The sequence below is a fragment of the Scardinius erythrophthalmus genome (genome assembly GCF_964197995.2).
Source record: "Scardinius erythrophthalmus genome assembly, chromosome: 7".
In the NCBI taxonomy this organism is placed as follows: domain Eukaryota; kingdom Metazoa; phylum Chordata; class Actinopteri; order Cypriniformes; family Leuciscidae; genus Scardinius; species Scardinius erythrophthalmus.
The window spans coordinates 22,797,041-22,814,984 of NC_138227.1; the positions used below are offsets into that span (position 1 = coordinate 22,797,041).

Here is a 17,944-nt window from a genome sequence, read left to right on the forward strand (position 1 = left end):
AAATCGGCAGCAACTGCGTGATGCGATCACATCAGTATGGACCAAAATCTCGAATGTTTCCACACTGTAAAAAGTTAATGTAAAAAAGTAAGTTACCTGGTTTCCCTGAAATTTTTAGTTAATACTATGAAGGAGATTGGTTTAATTAACATACACTCAAAATATTATGTTATCTGATTCTGAACATTAATTATCGAAGTTGATTTGACAAAAGATAAAAAGTTGTGATAAATCATGAAAATAATTTTTTTACAGTCCAGCACTTTGTTGAATCTCTGCCACGATGAATTAAGAGGGTCCAACCCACTACTAGCAAGTTGTACCTAATAAAGTGTCTAATATTTAATATGTATAACTGTAGATGATAGATTTCCAACTTATATAATGTTAAAGTATTATGCAACAGTCTCATTCTCTCTCATGAATAGGATAAATGATAAATGAATGTTAAGTTTGTTTATTATTTCTGCCAGGGTAAAATTACATTGTGTTTACAGACAAGTGGCTAAAAGCTTTACAAAAATATGAATTCATAATTTCATAACATTAAAACCACAATCTCACTCTAGAAATTTACATTTTATGTCCGAGACACTTTGTATATAAAGAGCTGTACAACAGAAGCAAAGTACCTTTTCAAAATATTGCGATGGAAACATATAAAAATTTGTACAAATAATATAAGAAATCTTAGCTGTACAATAAATAAAACAATAGTTCTCTATTGTCTGTTGTTATGGGAACAGTCACTGCAGTCTAAAAGAATCATCCTCTCAATGTTTATAACGCCACAAATAAATCACCCAAAACTCTGCATGCACACGCTCACACACTCACTCTGACTGACACACACACACACACACACACACACACACGAGGTATTAGACATGAAAAGTTTCTGAACACCATCCTGCTGGGTCAAAATATCTTTCATACTTTATGATATTACAAATACCTCGTCAGGACCCTTAATTTTTGAGGCTCTTTAACCGTCCTGGTTGGGCTCAGTAGGTCAGATTAGCATCTGGTAAAATATTATTCATTTAAATCTTAATTTTGAGCAACAATGTGGAAAAAAGGAAGTCACTTCTGTAAGAATACAGTAGAAGGGTTGCAGATTGCAAAAGCATAAGGTCATGTGCAATGGCCACCAGATGTGCAATGGAGATCACATTTCATTCATGTGACGGCACACAAGGGGAATTGGAAACATAAAAACAAGAGAGGAAATCCTATCAGCAAATTTTCCATGAACAAAGTTTAGCTGAAATGGCTTTGCTCAGTATTAGAACAGGCAAAGGTTTAAAAGCTTAAGAGACTAAAAGTACTGCTACACTGCTAAGGAAAAGCAACACAAGGGTGAACAGTGCCAAGATTTGTAAGACGCTCTGTTTATCAGAAGCATAGAAATCAATAAATCGGAATAGAATCAGACATCTGAATCAGTTGCTCTCTTTGAATGCAGCAGCCAAGCTAATGTTAACGGCAGCCGTGGACAAATGGTCGTATTTGTACACATAGGGACAGCGAGAGCGGAGGCCCGGACTGCAGTGCTCGCGCAGGCAGTGGTGATGCCATGCGCTGAACAGAACAAAAAGGAAGTCACAGAGGAGAAAATAAAGTGACGTGTAGGTGGTGAGACAGGAACAGCAGATGACAGAGATGTGATCACAGTAGTTCGGCCCATTCCGAGAATGAGAGAGACCCACAAGAAAAAGGGCAGAAACAACATACAGAAACATTACTTTTTTCTTTTTTTTTCTCCATTTCAGTTGTTTTTACTGATTAATAATAACAATATAATTACAAATATTGTCATTATTTTATTTATTATAAAAATAACGTTCTGATTGTGCCCATTCCACCACAGACTAAACAATATTATTTAAATATAACAGGTGCATTACTGACCACAGGCCAGATATTTGGACATATGAACATCTTCAAAGTGTAACAAGTATAATAAATGGGCACCTTCCCCCTGAACCAGAACAGTATCTGATTCTAAATTTCTATATGGTGAATAATAAATGATAAAATCACAAGCTTCACACATATTAGCAAACCAGACCATTCACATAACAGGCAAAAACTTTTGTAGCAGGAAAACACTCACAAACATAAACTCGTTATTTCATCACTTATCCCGCCCCATATGGTTTGACCAAATATGACACAGCATTCATTCAGTTGATTTCATGCACAGCATCCTCCTGACACTCGCTACACTAAAAATCCAATAGTGTAAAATGAAGAAGGCTCAGAATAAAAAACAAAACAATGCACAGGTCGGCTCCAAACGATCAGTTAGTTTCCATGCTCACTAAACTACACCCTCCAAAAAAGGGGGATCCGCAGCATGCCAGCGGTCCAGTCTAGGATACATACTCCTCAGACTTCCAGAAGTGTCCGGGGTGCGAGAGCCGGCGATTGAGCTTTGGCAGCTTCTCTAGTAAGTCTGTCAGCTGAGTGAATGTAGGTCTGTCCTCAACTTTAAAGGACCAGCAGGCGGACAGGATCTCCTACAGTGGGAGTACAATGACCATATTATAGTATGCATCATATAATCATATATATATATATATATATATATATATATATATATATATATATATATATATATATATATATATATATATTACATGGGCGTGCGACCCATATAAGCTGCGAATGCTCTGCATACCCAAGCCATGCAGTCATGGACTCTCTAATTAACATTAACACTATAAATTACTATAAATTCCCTTGTTGGACATGTATCATAAAGCGTACATGCTAAAATGTTGGCAATACTCTGTCATTTATTTATTAGCAGAACAACTACTTCCTTTTAATTTTCTTCAAATCTGCCAGTTACGGAGGGTTTCGGGTAACCGGATCCACAGCAGCTTTGGCGCCTACGCTCTGTTGTTATGTATCGTCATCATTGTCCCGTGTTCTCATTGGTTTGCTGTCATTTGGGGGATTTCATGCGCAGAATCGCTTACCCAAGAGGAAAAATGGGCAGTTGCTGCGAGATCTCGATCAACGAAAATAACATTGCGTTTGATATGAAGGTAATATGATGCCATAAAGAATCGCATGCGCAGGGTAAGATTTGTGTAAGTGCACATAAGATTGCAAGCATTCAATCCAATAAGATTGCAAGAATTCAATCCAATAACATTAACACCAGCTCGAAATTCAGTATTAACTCATTGTCAGCCTAATGGTAATCAGCTTATTAAGCAATCATGATTAGTTTATATATTTAACATGTATGTGTGCATTAAAAGTACAGTTTTGGCAACGAGAACGATGCTGAGCCAAATGAAGAAAGAAGTTCTGACGACTGGCGTGTTTACTGAACCAATCAGATAATAGTAAATCGAGAGTCAGAGACGCTCATTTGATTGGCTACATGAAGAAGGTGGACCCGCCCTCCTCTTTACGCTTGCAAAACTCAATGAGTGAGAGAATCGTGCCAAAACTGTAAGCACAGCTAAAATAATGACGCAACTGTACAAATCGGCGATTTACGCCTTTACAAATCTTCTCTTGCACATGCAAATTTAATTTACGCTTGCAATCTTATGTACACTTACTCAAATCTTACCCTGCGCATGCGATTCTTTATGGCATCATATTACCTTCACAGTTTGATACAAAACTAAATAGACTAAATCAAATGAAAAAAAAAAAAGAGTCACAACTATAACAATTTTCAAAAACTGTTGAAAACTGTTAACCTACTGTAAGTAGACCTACTGTAACTATCTGAGGCTGTAAATCAATAGTCTATGCATTTGTTAAAGTCATCTATTTGCATTTTTTCAGCTTATTTAAAAAAATACTTATTTTATTTGACTTATATTGCATTTATAACAGGCTACTCATATTTATTATATTATACTTATTTTCAATTCTTAATAATAATAATAATAATAATAATAATAATAATAATAATAAAAACTTCTGGCATACATTTAAATTGACGCCTGTCATTATTTGTCATCTCTGATTTAGATGTGCATCTTCAGCCGATGTGCAGTGCCGTTTAAAGGTGCAGTTTGTAGTTTCTGTAACATTAGTGCCACGTAGCGGAATTACAAAAATACAGCATATTTTGTCCCTTTCGCGCCTGACTCAACTGCTTTTACGGGTGCATGTGAAGGCATCAACAGGTAAATGTATGCTTCTTTCAATAAAAGGTCAAACATATTATGAATACTTTAGCTGTGTTGCTATGTGTCATGAAAGTAAGCAACTGAGCAGCTAATACTCTGTCTAGATCGAACGCGAGCGTCTCGCTTATTATAACCCATTATAAACCCATGATCCAATGGATCTGCACCAGATGCATTTTAAAAAAAAAGCGCCACCCAACATGTCCGGTTAAAAAAGGTCACTGCTCGCCACTGATATAATAATGTATCATTTTAAATGTACTGGGGCTGGACTCACCGTAACCTCCTTGCCCAGGCTTGTACCCTTCTGGGCCAGTAACGTTCTGAGGCCTTCTCCACTTCCCAGCTGATAGATCAAAACTTCAGTTGGTTGGTTGACGATGGGCCAGTCTTTGGCCTGGAGTTCAAACCAGATAGTGCTAAGAAAGACACATTCACAGTCAACTGATCAACTCCATTGTTGGCATGCAATATATTGTTTTTAAAATGCATTTAAAGTGATTGATCAATCAGAAAAAGTATAGTATTGTCTTGTGAGAAAAAAGTAAGCAGAAATGAAACATTTACACCCAAACCAAGTGTTTGCATTATAGGCACATTAGATGAGATGCAGATGTGATAACAAAGATGTGGTTTTTACCCAAAGGCATAAACATCAGCAGCTTTTGAAAAGGGCAAACAGTCTTCTTGGTTTCCTGGTCCCATCTTTTGCACGATCTCTGGAGCTAGGTAATAGATCCACCCCCGTGGCAGCTTCAGTTCATTTTCCCGCCTACACACAGACACACACATGCATTAATGAAGCTCTTAACAAAATCATACTGTATGATAAGATTATTAATTTGTTATAATACTGCAGTCATGACATGAACCCTTACCTGCCCTCTTGGACCACTCCAGACATCCCAAACAGGCCAAAATCTGTGATTACTACTTTGTTGGAATCGTAAAACACATTCTTGGACTTTAAATCTTTGTGCACAATTCCCTTTGCATGAAGGTAACCCATTCCCTGTAGAATGTAAAAAACAAGAAAAACAAAAAAAAAACAGTTAAAGCAAAGACAGTATAAGTTTATAACCATTGCACTCAATATGGCGACAATAGAAATTGAAGTCCCTTCTTCCATTTTCTTTGGATAATGACATGCATTGATGAATCTTTTAAAATAAAACCAAGAACATGTATTGCATGTTATGCTTCATACCTTTACAATTTCCTGAGCGATTTGTCTTATTTTGTTGATGTCAAGTTTAGAGTCCCTGACAACAGAGTACAGCGTCCGTCCTTTACAAAAGCTAAGGACAGATAAATAGATCAATCAAAATCCAAACACACATATGCTCCCATATTAAACATTCAGAACATATACACTAGCATTCAAAAGTTCATTTTTGAAGTATCTTATGCTCACCATGATGCATTGCAACAATACAGTAGAAACAGTAATATTGTGATAATATTACAACAATTTTAAATAACTGTTTAAAAAAATGTCAAATTAATTCCTGTGCTGGCAAAGCTTCTCCAGTCTTTTGTGTCACGTGATCCTTCTGAAATCTTTCTAAATATGCTGATTTGGTGCTCAAAGAAACATGTTGAAAACATAATTTTCCCACAATATTTTTGTGTTTTGTGTTTGAATATAAAGTTCAAAACAGCATTATTTGAGACAGAAATCTTTTGTAACATTATATGTCTTTACAGTAAATTTTGGTCAATTTAAAGGTGGAGTCAGTAGTTTTTGAAATATGCTGTTTGGAAGTTAGTCGGGCCGACACAACAACAAACATGTAGCCAATCAGCATTAGATGATGATGGTAGAGTAGAGAGAACGAGCCAGAGGGAGATTTGAAGAAAGACTGCAGAAAAAGAGATGAGACACAATACAAAAGAGAAAAACTCAGAAGAAATCACTGGAAAATAAATGGTTATATCTGGACAAGAGCTTTAGGACCCGTGTTAATATTAGAAACGCTGTCCAGCGCTGGAGAGAGCGAAGCAGGAAGGCCCGAAAACAGACGTGATTCGGGTCCACACGTGAGTAACACTGGGTTTGAGTGTCATTGTGTGTCTGGAGCTGCTGTTGGCAACTAACAACCAACTCTAATTACTATGTACTGTACATTTATTTTTTGTGGTTCCTTGTCATTCGTTCATCATCTACGCTTTATTTTTCTTGAAGCACTATTTTGTTGCCCTTCTGCTATGATAAACAAACATCCTCTCTTGGATTCTGTGCGTAACGGAGGACAGCTAGCGTGAGTCTCGCTGACGACTGCTAGTGAATGCGGTGTTTAGAGTCATTGTTAGTTCACTCGACTCGCTCGCAGGGGGATCGGGGTTCGAGACCGACTCGGAGCAGGGCTGTTAGGATTGGACTGTATGTTTTGGAGGCGGAGCAATGAAGACGGGGTGTGTTTGTTTGGGTTGATTTCAAATATCAACATTGGCCAACAGCAACAACTTACCCCACCTTTAATGCACCTTCGCTTTAATTTCCTCTTCAGAAAAAAACAACACTTTTGAATGTCAGTGTACATGAACGACACAACATTAAGAGAGAGCAGAAAGAGATGAACCTGGTGATAATGGCCAGATGGGGCGGGTTCATGCAGGCCCCCATGAACAGCACGACATTCTCGTGTCGCGTTTGCCGGTAGTTCATCACCTCCTTCTTGAACAGCTTCAGGTGCTCCTGATTGTTACCGTCAATCTCCAACAGTCGAACGGCCACCTCTCCGTGCCAGCGGCCCCTGCACACCTTCCCCCAGCGGCCTTTACCGATCAGCTCTCCCAGCTCCAGCTGCTCAAACGGCACATCCCACTCCCGCAGGTCAACGCTAGTCTGGCTGGCCTTACGGCTTATGTGGTCCTTCCAGTAGCCCCTGCAGTTGGGCAGGTCATCCACTTCATCACCTTCACTTTCATCGTCCGATCCCTCCTGATCCTGACCGTCATCCCCTTGCTGTTCCTCATCCTGAATAAGAAGAATAGGTTTCGAGTTTACACAATTCAAAATGCAGATGTAAGCTAAAAAGTTTAAGTACTGTCTCTTTAGTGTCCAGGGTCACTACACGTAAACCATTGACCGCAAAAAAAGCATGTGACCACCACTATAAACTGGAAACTATGCCCACAAACACTTTCAGTTCCTGATAGCTCTATGGGGGGAAGGTGTTTCTTGCGAACTCACCACAGTTTCCCTCTGGCCTGTTGATGTCTGCTTAACATTACCCTCCAACTGGTCTGTTTCTCTGCAGGGGAGAGAAGACACGCTAGACTCAACACATTTAAACATTTTGCAGTATATAAATATTATGTATGATCTAGATCAGGGGTGCCCAATCCTGCTCCTGGCGATCGACTGTCCTGCACAGTTCATCTCCAACCCTAATCAAACACACCTGCCTTTAATTTTCAAGTGATCCTGACGTGCTCTGAAGACCTTAATTGGTTGCTTCAGGTGTGTTTGATTAGGGTTGGAGATGAACTGTGCAGGACAGTCGATCGCCAGGAGCAGGATTGGGCACCCCTGATCTAGATCATTTACAAGGGATAGTTCACCTGAAAATATAAATTCTGTTATTTACTCACGTTTTTCTGAACCCATGTGACTTTCTAATGTGGGTCACAAATAAAGGAAACATCGATGTCAACTGTTTTGTCTCTGACGTCAAAACCTCATGTGAAACATTTGAATTAAATGATATTTGAGACAGCAATATTTTAGTAGTATTATATACTATTATACTATAAATATTTTCAGTTTGAATTATTAGTAATTTTATGTGCTTTTGTCATTTTTATTAGTCATTTTATATGTCTATGTAACTTTAATGTCTTTTATTTCAGTTTTATTAATTTTAGTACTTCAACTTCTTTTATTTCAGTTAGTTGCCGAGGCAACATTTATAATTTTCATATTTCATCTAGTTTTTATATTTTGTGTTATTTCAGCTTAATTTCAATTACAGCGAAAACAAACAAACATTTTTAGTAGTTTTAGTTTCCGTTTAAAAACTTGAGTGTTTCAGCATATAATTACTAAACTTTTAGCTTTTTCTCATTCAAAGGTATCAAATGACTTCAGAAGACATGTTAAGCAACTTTTATGGTGCTTTTTTGGCGCTTGGCATCTAATTTTGTGTTCCACGGAAGAAAGCCAATCTAACAGATTGGGATCAACATGTAGGTGAGAAAAAAGCTTCTGAATGAACTTCAATGAAGCATGCATAATAAGTTTAAACTTGCAGGGGAAGTTCAGTGCTGCTACACTGGTTCCGTGTGAACTTAGTGAACTTAATGATTAATTTGTGATGAAGCAATAACCAAAAATGTGTGCAGTCACTACTATAGTTCAGGAATACGGACAGAAATTAAAATGAGGAACCAAAACCAATGACACTTACATTTAACTGGTCCGGGGTCAAAACACTTTTAGAAATACTGAAAAAACAGTAATTGAGAAGTCTTGCCTTACCCAGTGTTGCAACTGCCATCTGGATGCGTGGAACTGGATACGTCTGTGAGGAAAAAAAAGGGATTCTGAGTGTGTGATTACATGAGCAGTGTAAGTGTACGTCAGAGTGCAAAAGTTCACCTTCAACATTATACACCAATGTTGCTATTAAACGTTCAGATTCCACTTCCCCAAGTAATTTTGTAACAGTTGTGCTGCTTGATATTCTTTGTGGAAACTGACATTTATTTTTTCAGGATTCTTTGATGAATAGTTCAAAAGAACACATTTGATTGAAATAGAATTCTTTTGTAATTTTATAAATGTCTTTGCTGTCACTTTTGATACATTTAATGTGTCATAGGGATTAAGGTTGGGGATTTGAGCAATAGCAATAGTTTTTAACATTTAGCGTGTTAACAACTTTAATATAAATATAAACTATACACTAGAATAATAGCGTTTCAGATTCTCCATGCATGTACACAGAGAGCTGAAAATGCAAAAATACTACAAAAAAATAAAGCAATTCCTATAGATAACCCCTAGGAGGCAGCACATCACAGTCTAAACACTGATAGCAACACTGGCCCTGTCCCAAATGGCACACTTCATGTGCACTTGCGATCTTGTGGACTTACAAAGGACACAAGACCGTAGGGTGTCCCATTTGTCATATTAGGTTTCAGAAGGGTCAGTGATAACTCAACAAGGAACTCAGACATCACATCTGAAGGGTAAATAACAGAGTTTTATGGTGTGGATGAACTCACCAGGGAAGACAAACTGCGGTCTATGCTGAAAGTAGCAGGCAGCTAATGAATGGGACAAACAGACAGATGTCCGCAAGGAAAAGAGAAAGACCCAGTTAAACAACTAGCGTGTTATGCATCAGCAAGAATTCCTTAGTAATGAACATTAAGGGCAGATATTAGTAGGTTAGTATACATTCATCCAAGAGGTTAATTCTGAGCACTGGAGGACAGACAGACAACGAAGAAGTGCCTGCTGTGCTTCAAAAAGAAAGTCCTTCTTGTCGTGTCGAATTTAAATGAGATTCCGTGATATCTGTGTAAACGAGACTGACCTGGGAAGTGAAAGCGACTGTCAACGTGACCCTTAGGGGAGGGGTTGGGTGGCGGGGTGGCGCTCGGGGGGTTGCTCTGACTGGACGGGGCAGGTGAGGAGGGGGTGGAGGAGGTGGTGGAGGAGGGGTTACTACTGGAGTCCAGGTGACTCAGGGATGGAGGGTGGTCCTGAAGGGAAAAACAATCTTAGAAAACATTCTCCAGAAACAAGGTGTAAAAATGGATGTTTGCAACAGTTATGACATATTATGAAATAGAAGCCGCATGCTAAGTCACTAGCATGACCAATTTGAATTGACAATTTTTAATAAATAAATAAAAATGATCTTAAATGATTTTAAATGATCATTACATTTATATACTTTTTATTAATTCTTATTGAAGTATTTAAAAAAAATGACACTTCAACTTTAAGAGACTTATAACACCACTGAGTCAGCACATACAAAGAATTTGCATAATGAGAATATCAACTTCCTGGTTTGTGTGGTTTGCTACATGCCTTTTTGTTTATTGCCTTCGGCAATGTTCCGTACTGCTGTGACTCTGCCGGTCGCTCCACCTGGTTGTTGATACCTGATGGTACTGATTCTGTTCTTCTGATTCTGTTGTTTGGAACTGAAAGAACAGGACTGAACTTTAGATCATCTGCAGCACAAATCTGTCTGAATATATATTACAACTTTTACAAAATCTTACGTTGTGCAAATGAAATCCTGCACTTAGGGGCCTCTTTAGTACATTTGTTGTGGCACTTCACCCTAAAAGAGATGGAAGCAAACATTAGCAGGGAGAAAGTCAGATGTGGTTTTCTGAAATGTTTCTTGCCTTCACTTACTTGCAATGTTTGCATTTAACACCGAACATCATGTTCTTCTTGCACACCTGGCACGTCTGAGACAGCCAGGACTTGGTGGAAAACCTGAGGAGGCACAATAAGAAAGCCAATTTCATTTGTGCTGGAAGTTGAAAGACAAACTAATACATAATAATGAAAACAGGAAAAGGTTCAGTGGTCATTACCTGTGTGTGACATCCAGACCGATATCCTTCCTCATGATTAACGGAGAGCTTCCGTGGGTTGCAACATTATCTAGATGATGTTAAAGAAACACGGATTGGACTCAAAATTAATTAAAGTTTAAGTTTAGTGTTAGCATGTTGCTAAGCTAATGTTGTGATACTCAAATAAGCATACATACACTACAAATCTCAAAAGGAAGCATAGCATTGCTGTCTTTGGATCAGCCATCATGATGGAAGCACATTTGTGATTCCTCAAAACGCTGTCTAGGTACACAGCTAACACAGCTAGTCTTTTACTAGGGCTAAATAAGAAAACGTACTTCTTATACCCGCAGGATCTCCCAGGTGACTGGGTGTATTTGGTAGGATGCAGGGGGAGCGGGCAGACAGCAGTGGTGACCGTGAGGGTGAGTCTTCCCAGCCATTTCCTCCACCGTTTACCTGCACGTTCAGAAGCGGCTTATTCTTCTTCCCACTCCTGCAGATTGAGGGACACAAAACTACATTTAGTATCTGGGTAGTTGACATCAAAAGTAACTATTATGCTATTTTAAAGGTTCCTCCTACATTCATCCAAGATAAAAAAAAAACTTTCATTTTCTCATAATATACACTGGAGCATCACCTCTTTTTTCACAGTGTCTGAAATGGTTCAATCAAGGATTCGGTCTTTCTAAACCCCTCCTTTCCGAGAGCGTACTCTGCTCTGATTGGTCATATAGTCCAGTTTGTTGTGATTGGCCTACTGCTTACAGCGCGTGTTGGAAACAAAACGCCCATTACCATATCTGTATTTCAGCTCCGGAGGCTTCCTCAGCACTTGATACACAGTGATACGAACAATAACAATGTTCTATGTTATTTTACTGACTCTTTAAATCTTCATCCTTTTGAAATACATGCAAGTGAATTGGCTTTGGCAGCACAGAAAACAGCATCTTCTCGACATGTCGACAACACGACCCAAACTCTTCCAGGCCTCAGCTACAACTACAGTGTTTGAGGGCGGGTAAAATTAAACTTTGTTCACCGGCAGCCAATGAAGACCATAGGCTGGCATTATGCAAATTTGTTACAAACCTATGTAGGTTAGTGCAGGAAGTAAGGCTGGAATTACAGAAGACTCGTTTCATGCAGTTCAGAATCGATTCTTTCTATTGAGAGACAATAATTCCATTTGTTGTGCACTTTGATTTTTGCAGACCTTTTTTAAACATAATCATTAAACAATTAATAATTAAAATAATAAATAATTTGAATAATGAATAAGAAGTATAATAATTAAATATTTGATTAGTTTCATTAATAAAAAATAATAAAATTGCTAAAAATTATTAAAATAAAATATTTTGCATTTTGAACAAAAAATGTAACAAAAAATAATAATTTGTTACACTGCAGAAACATTTAAAATGAACTATTGTGACAATTTACAATTTAACCTGAAATCATTAAAGGGCACCTATTATGCAAAATTCTTTTACATGGTGTTTGAACATAAACGTGTTTGTTGGCAGTGTGTGTACACAACCATCCTATAATGATAAAAATCCACCCAGTGCTTTTTTTTAAATCCCCAAAAATCATAAGCAGTGCCTCAGAAGAAGCCGTTTGCAGTTTCTATGCAATGTGACGTACTTTTGCACAAGCCCCGCCCACGACTGTTGATGGACACTGCAGTTTGAGCATAGACCCGCCCTGAGTGAGCTAAACACAGTCTGCCATTGTTTTGACGTCGGAGCAGCTGTAGACAAGAATGTCTCCTAAGCGATTGAGGTGTGTTGTTATAAGATGTAAGAATGAACATAGCAGTCTTCGTTTACTCTCGTTGTTACTCGTGGATGGGTCTGTACCAACTTTTCGTGATCCAGCTTATAGTCTCCGGTGCGTTACTTGTCACGACAGTAATGAAAGGGAGAGCGCGCACTTTATTACAGTTCATCTGAGTTGTTTTACGGATATAAAGTCTACCAGTTTATAGGCACCCCCTCAAAAGGTGAGTATATATTTGTTTACTGTTAGTTGTAACAAGTGTTTTGTGTAATTCACAGTGTATGTTGATGATAATGAAAGGGAGAGAGGGAGTGTATGAATAGACTTTAATGCTCACTTCTTATACTGTGTTTATTCAGCTCTTATGGTGATTTTCTGGAGTAAAACTGACACTTCATCTTTTGTGTGATGTACAATAAACCTCATTAAACTCATCAGTATATTTTTGGCCACCATTCGGATGCGGTCCGCTACAGCAGGCTTGTATTAATAGTGGATAAAAAGCAGATGACAAATAAGTTATAACCGTAATTAAACTAAACGATACCTGTTCTAGCTCCATACAGCACATATTATCTGGCTCTGTGGGCATCATTGTCCGACTCCGGGTCGAAATGAACACTGCTACTGAGAGTTCCTGTTTTGAGATGAGATTGTCCTGCCAGCGTGAGCTGGTGAAGCTCCACCCCCTGTGCCGGCAGCAGCAGCTCATTTGCATTTAAAGGGCACACACCAAAACGGCATGTTTTTCTCAGCCCCCAAAAATGACCATTTAAACATGCTGTAAAAAATATTTGAGCTAAAACTTCACATGCACACTCTGGGGACATCAGAGACTTATTTTACATCTTGTGAAAAGAGGCTTAATAGGTGCCATTTAATACTGTTATTTACCCTAATCTGTTTCATTGGAATTATTACAATGCAACCAAATAGAATTCCCAGAAAGCTTACATAATGACAAAAAATCTATAGAAAAATCTTTCTATAGAACTTTAAATAAAAACACATCTGCAACTTGGCCAGCACAAATATCAAAAGAATGTTGTACAAATGCAGGCGTGCAGCTTCACATGCAGGGAGTTGCAGATTCTGAGGAGGAGCTCCAAAAGAAGACATTTACTGGCTCAGAGAGAGAGGAGAAGAGCGGGAATGATCAAGCGCAGGACGCCAGCGAGTCTGAGAAGGGGTCTGACCTCGGCCTTGTGCTAACGGGAAACACTGGGGCTACGTGAAGGGGCGGAAGGAGGGGGAGTGTTGAACTATTCCACCCCCGTCCAAAACCTGCCTGGACCTTGGCCATCAGTGATCTCAGATGACACAGCAGTCCGCTCCCACAGACCCAACACACACGGGGCAGGGCGACATTGCATGGTACACATATGAAAAGCATGAACTAACATATAATGAAGGACATTTTGTCTAAGAAGGATTTCTACATTCATGCTGCAGGGCAAAATATCATTCCAAATTTTTGGAGTTGAGGCAACATGTTACGTGAAGCGAATGTTGTGCAACATATAACTGAAAATCCTCTGGATTTTTTGAAGAGACATAGATGCAATGTAACAAAGATTTTTGTCCTTTTGTGGAAGACAAATGGTCAATTTTTTAGAATTTATCCAGGCCACTCATGTCAGTGTAATGAAGAATGGGGTTGTCAAAAATCCAATAAAGAACCATAAAAGTATCTTAAAAGTGGTCCATATGACGTTATTTTAAGCTATGTTCCAAGCTTTCTAAACTCCATAAGATAGCTTTATGCAAATCCTTTAAGTTGTTATTCACTGGCAATTTGGACAGATCTCAACGATTCAATGAATAAGTCACAGTCCACTGAATGTAAATGATAAATCTCATTCTGTTCCTTTATGGCTTTATCATGGCTTTAGAAGACTAGGAATAATGTACACAAATCATCCGTATATGACATTTGATGGTGCTTTTGCATAATTTTCGAAGCTCGAAAGCTCCAGTGCCCATTAGTTGTAAGTGCCCGGAAAAGGGCAACCAAACAAAGTCAGACAGGTTTGGAGGAAACAAAGTCAGACAGGTTTGGTGCAACATGAGTGTGACTAAACAATGACAGAATATTCATTATGTGTGGAATGGAGTCTGGAAATTCACAGTTACAGCAAGATTAAAAGTTAACACATGTCAGCATATATTTCTGTGTAGTTTCATGTTACTGTTAGCCCTGTGACTTATGCTTTAGACTTCATCTTTAAATAGTCACACCCTTCAGATGAATATTTTCCACTCCCATCACCTCCTCAGTACATTACTTCATGAATGTACAATGAGGTAAAGTGTTTCTGACATCATTATAGAACGACATTATAGAATTAGGCTGTATCAGAAAGGGGAAAAAAAAATCAATAGATGATGCAGGCTAATGTCCAAATGAATGCATTTTTGTTACAGACAGCAGTGAAAGTGCCATGAAATGGATGTAAATGGATCTACACTACCATTCAGAACTACCATTCGCTTTTATTCAGCAGGGATGCATTAAATTGATCAAAAGTGACAGTAGAGACATTTGATAAGGTTTAAAAAGATTTCGATTTCTAACTTTAAATTAATCAAATAATCCTGAGAAAATGTACTGTAGGGTAAGGTAAGAGAGTTCTTTCAAAACCGTTTACAGACCCCAAATCTTTTAATAGTGGTGTATTTGAAAACTGCATTGTGATTGGTCTTTTTTTTTCTTTTTTTTCTCATGTTTAATCATTTATAGCCACACACACAGTGACTGTGTGATTTCTGATGTCTGTGTAGCTGACAGACAACTGATAGGTCTGATAGGGCATTTCATTTACACAGAACCAGTGCCAGCACTTGGATTTCCTTCTGCAATTTCAGAAATGCAAATCTAGTTTGCATTCAAATAATATGCAGGTGTCAAATAGCAAATGTTGCTCTAATCTAGACAATCACTTTTAAAGACACCTTAAAGTCCAGAAGCACACTCACACAAATCCTGTCATACTTAACAATACTTTACCACTTATTCATCAAAATAAACCCTCTCAAAGCAAACTTTTAGAAGAGATCATCATGCCATGGAGCAATACATTGATAAATGAAATATTAATGAGTGCTGAACTTACTTGTTGGGTGTAGGGTCATCTATCCGGTTGGCCAGTTGGCTCTGGCTCTTGCTGCGTGTGAGGGTGATGCTGGGAAAGAGGTTTAGCAGCTTGCGGGAGGGGGGTGGTGGAGTTCGTGGGGGCTTCAGCTTGCCGGACTTTTTGGGTGGTGGGGTGGCTGGAGGGGTGGACAGCAGCCGGGAGGTGCAGTGGTTCAGCTGCGGGGAGGACGAGAAGGGGTCCGTCAGCACATCACAGCGAGTGTGGACAATTGTAGGGAAGTCCGTTGAGGGTAGGGCAGACACGGAGACGCAGGAACGAGGGGCAGGCAAAGCAGAAGAAGGGGGCCAGATGACTGGGTTGGGACTGTAAGACTGAGGTGCACGCATAGAACAAGACAGCGGGTCAGCAGAGGTACTGTCACGTTTAGTGGGTTCTGCAATCCACGGGATGCCCTCTTTCCTGAGAAGCCCTCCTGTTAAAACACAAAAAGCGAGAGACTTTAGAACAAATTCAGGAACAGGTGGATGATCAATACAGGGCAGCAGTCCTTGACTAAAAGTGGTATTTTAGTATTATTTATAAACAATTATAGCATTTCTTAATAATTTGAATTATCTTTTATTTTTATATTTTGAGATTCCATTTTAGTTAAAATTTTAGTAATTGTGTTATGTACTTTCGTCATTATTATTATTAAATATTTAGCTTTAATTTAAATTTAATACATTTTTATTTAAGTTTTTAGTTATTTTAGTACTTCAACTTAAGTTTTTCCATGTAATATTGATATTTTATTTCAGCTTTATTTCAATTGACAAATAAATAAATAATTATTTTATAGATTTTTAGTTAATAATAACTAAAAATATTATTTATTTAATAATAATAGCACTGGGTCATAATAATAACAATGGGTCATAGTTATTAATAACACTGGGTCATAAATTAAAAGTTTTGCTTCCAATCTTGCTAACATTGGCGATAGTCCGAAAATGTTTGTGTGCTTCCATATGAGATTTTGTCAAATATCATCTCAACATGCGCATCTCATCATCATCTATTTGAATATATTTAAAAAAAGGTCATTTATTCCTGTGATGCAAAGCTGAATTTTCAGCATCATTACTCCAGTCTTCAGTGTCACATGATCCTTCGCACATCATTCTATTATACTGATTTGCTGCTCAAGAAACATTTCTTATTATTGTCAATTTTTTGTCACGATTCTTTGATGAATAGAAAGTTTTAAATAACAGCATTTATTTGAAATAGAAATAATTTGTAACATTATTAATGTCTTTACTGTCACTTTTAATCAATTTAATGCACCCTTATAATTTAAAAGTATAATTTTTTCTTAAAAAAAAAAACACAAACTTTTGAACAGTAGTGGCACAAAAACAATCAACCAATTTGGAGCAAATGTACACTTAATATAAATTTTAGAATTAAAGGCAGGTAAAAAGCCTAGAGCAGGGGCCGCATGAAGACTGGAAAGAGGAAGGAATCAGCAGTGACCTGTGTCAGTGGCGCTCTTGAGACAGGAGAGGGCAGCGGTGATGCGGGAACACTCCTCACTGCTAGAGCCCAGTCTTTTCATGGTGTCTTCCACCTGGGCACTGGACATTTGCAGCAGAGCATCCAGGGACAGCTTCGCAGGGACTGCCTGGAAGACAGAATAAAACGATGATCATTGCATATAGTCAGAAATGGACACAGATAATTAACTGTACATTATTCTTGTAAACTGATATTTATTCAGTAAACAGCACCAGATATTACTTCTTGACTCAATATTGTCTTATTTGACCAGAATCTTTGGTATTTCTGTGCAAACTGATGTGGCTCTAGTAAACAAACAGAATGGAGTCTATATAGTAATTAGAGAAAGATTAGGTGATAAAGCCCCCTACAATCCCCTCGCTGCCACTAAGACTGCTGGCATTGCATGGCACCACACTGAGCCAATGTCCAGATACCCTGCACAGTCCAGTTTTCTTTCACTGTCCACCATCTCTGTTACATTCCTCCACCCTACAACATTCCTGAGCTCTTTGGCGTCTCCCTGCCGTATTTCAATTCTCACCCAACACACACACGCTTACTCAAACGCATGACTGAGAAGCTGCTCGGCAACAGTTGTCGCTGTGGTCAGTGTGGTCTCCATGGTAAATTAATAGATAACAGGACGCATGAGATGGGGCTAGGTTAAAAATAAAGTTCTCTCAAATTTAATTGATACTCATTTTAAAGAGCTGAAATCGATTCTTAATTTCAGTTGATGAATGAAAGAAGCTTTGTAGCGTACCTCCCATCCAATACATTTTGTTATCT

The 17,944-nt window shown here is 38.3% G+C and overlaps 1 protein-coding gene across 5 annotated transcripts in view; it reads right to left on the reverse strand.

Moving 5' to 3' along the window:
• Positions 1-441: 441 nt before the first annotated feature.
• ksr1b (kinase suppressor of ras 1b) overlaps positions 442-17,944 on the reverse strand; it is a 39,991-nt gene continuing 22,488 nt past the window's right edge. For 3 of the 5 annotated variants that reach the window (XM_081369713.1, XM_081369716.1, XM_081369715.1), the window contains 18 exons: positions 17,129-17,276; positions 15,629-16,082; positions 11,063-11,220; positions 10,740-10,809; positions 10,555-10,638; positions 10,416-10,477; positions 10,219-10,334; positions 9,716-9,884; positions 8,650-8,692; positions 7,764-7,787; positions 7,363-7,423; positions 6,749-7,146; positions 5,374-5,464; positions 5,045-5,178; positions 4,807-4,938; positions 4,444-4,585; positions 2,389-2,522; positions 442-1,581 (listed from right to left, as the gene is read on the reverse strand). In XM_081369713.1, coding sequence (XP_081225839.1) covers positions 1,443-1,581; positions 2,389-2,522; positions 4,444-4,585; positions 4,807-4,938; positions 5,045-5,178; positions 5,374-5,464; positions 6,749-7,146; positions 7,363-7,423; positions 7,764-7,787; positions 8,650-8,692; positions 9,716-9,884; positions 10,219-10,334; positions 10,416-10,477; positions 10,555-10,638; positions 10,740-10,809; positions 11,063-11,220; positions 15,629-16,082; positions 17,129-17,276 — 2,559 coding nt within the window. In that variant the 3' untranslated portion in view covers positions 442-1,442. Of the gene's footprint in view, positions 1,582-1,761; positions 2,523-4,443; positions 4,586-4,806; positions 4,939-5,044; positions 5,179-5,373; positions 5,465-6,748; positions 7,147-7,362; positions 7,424-7,763; positions 7,788-8,649; positions 8,693-9,715; positions 9,885-10,218; positions 10,335-10,415; positions 10,478-10,554; positions 10,639-10,739; positions 10,810-11,062; positions 11,221-15,628; positions 16,083-17,128; positions 17,277-17,944 lie in introns of those variants that run through there. The other 2 variants (XM_081369714.1, XM_081369717.1) reach the window with 2 other exon arrangements.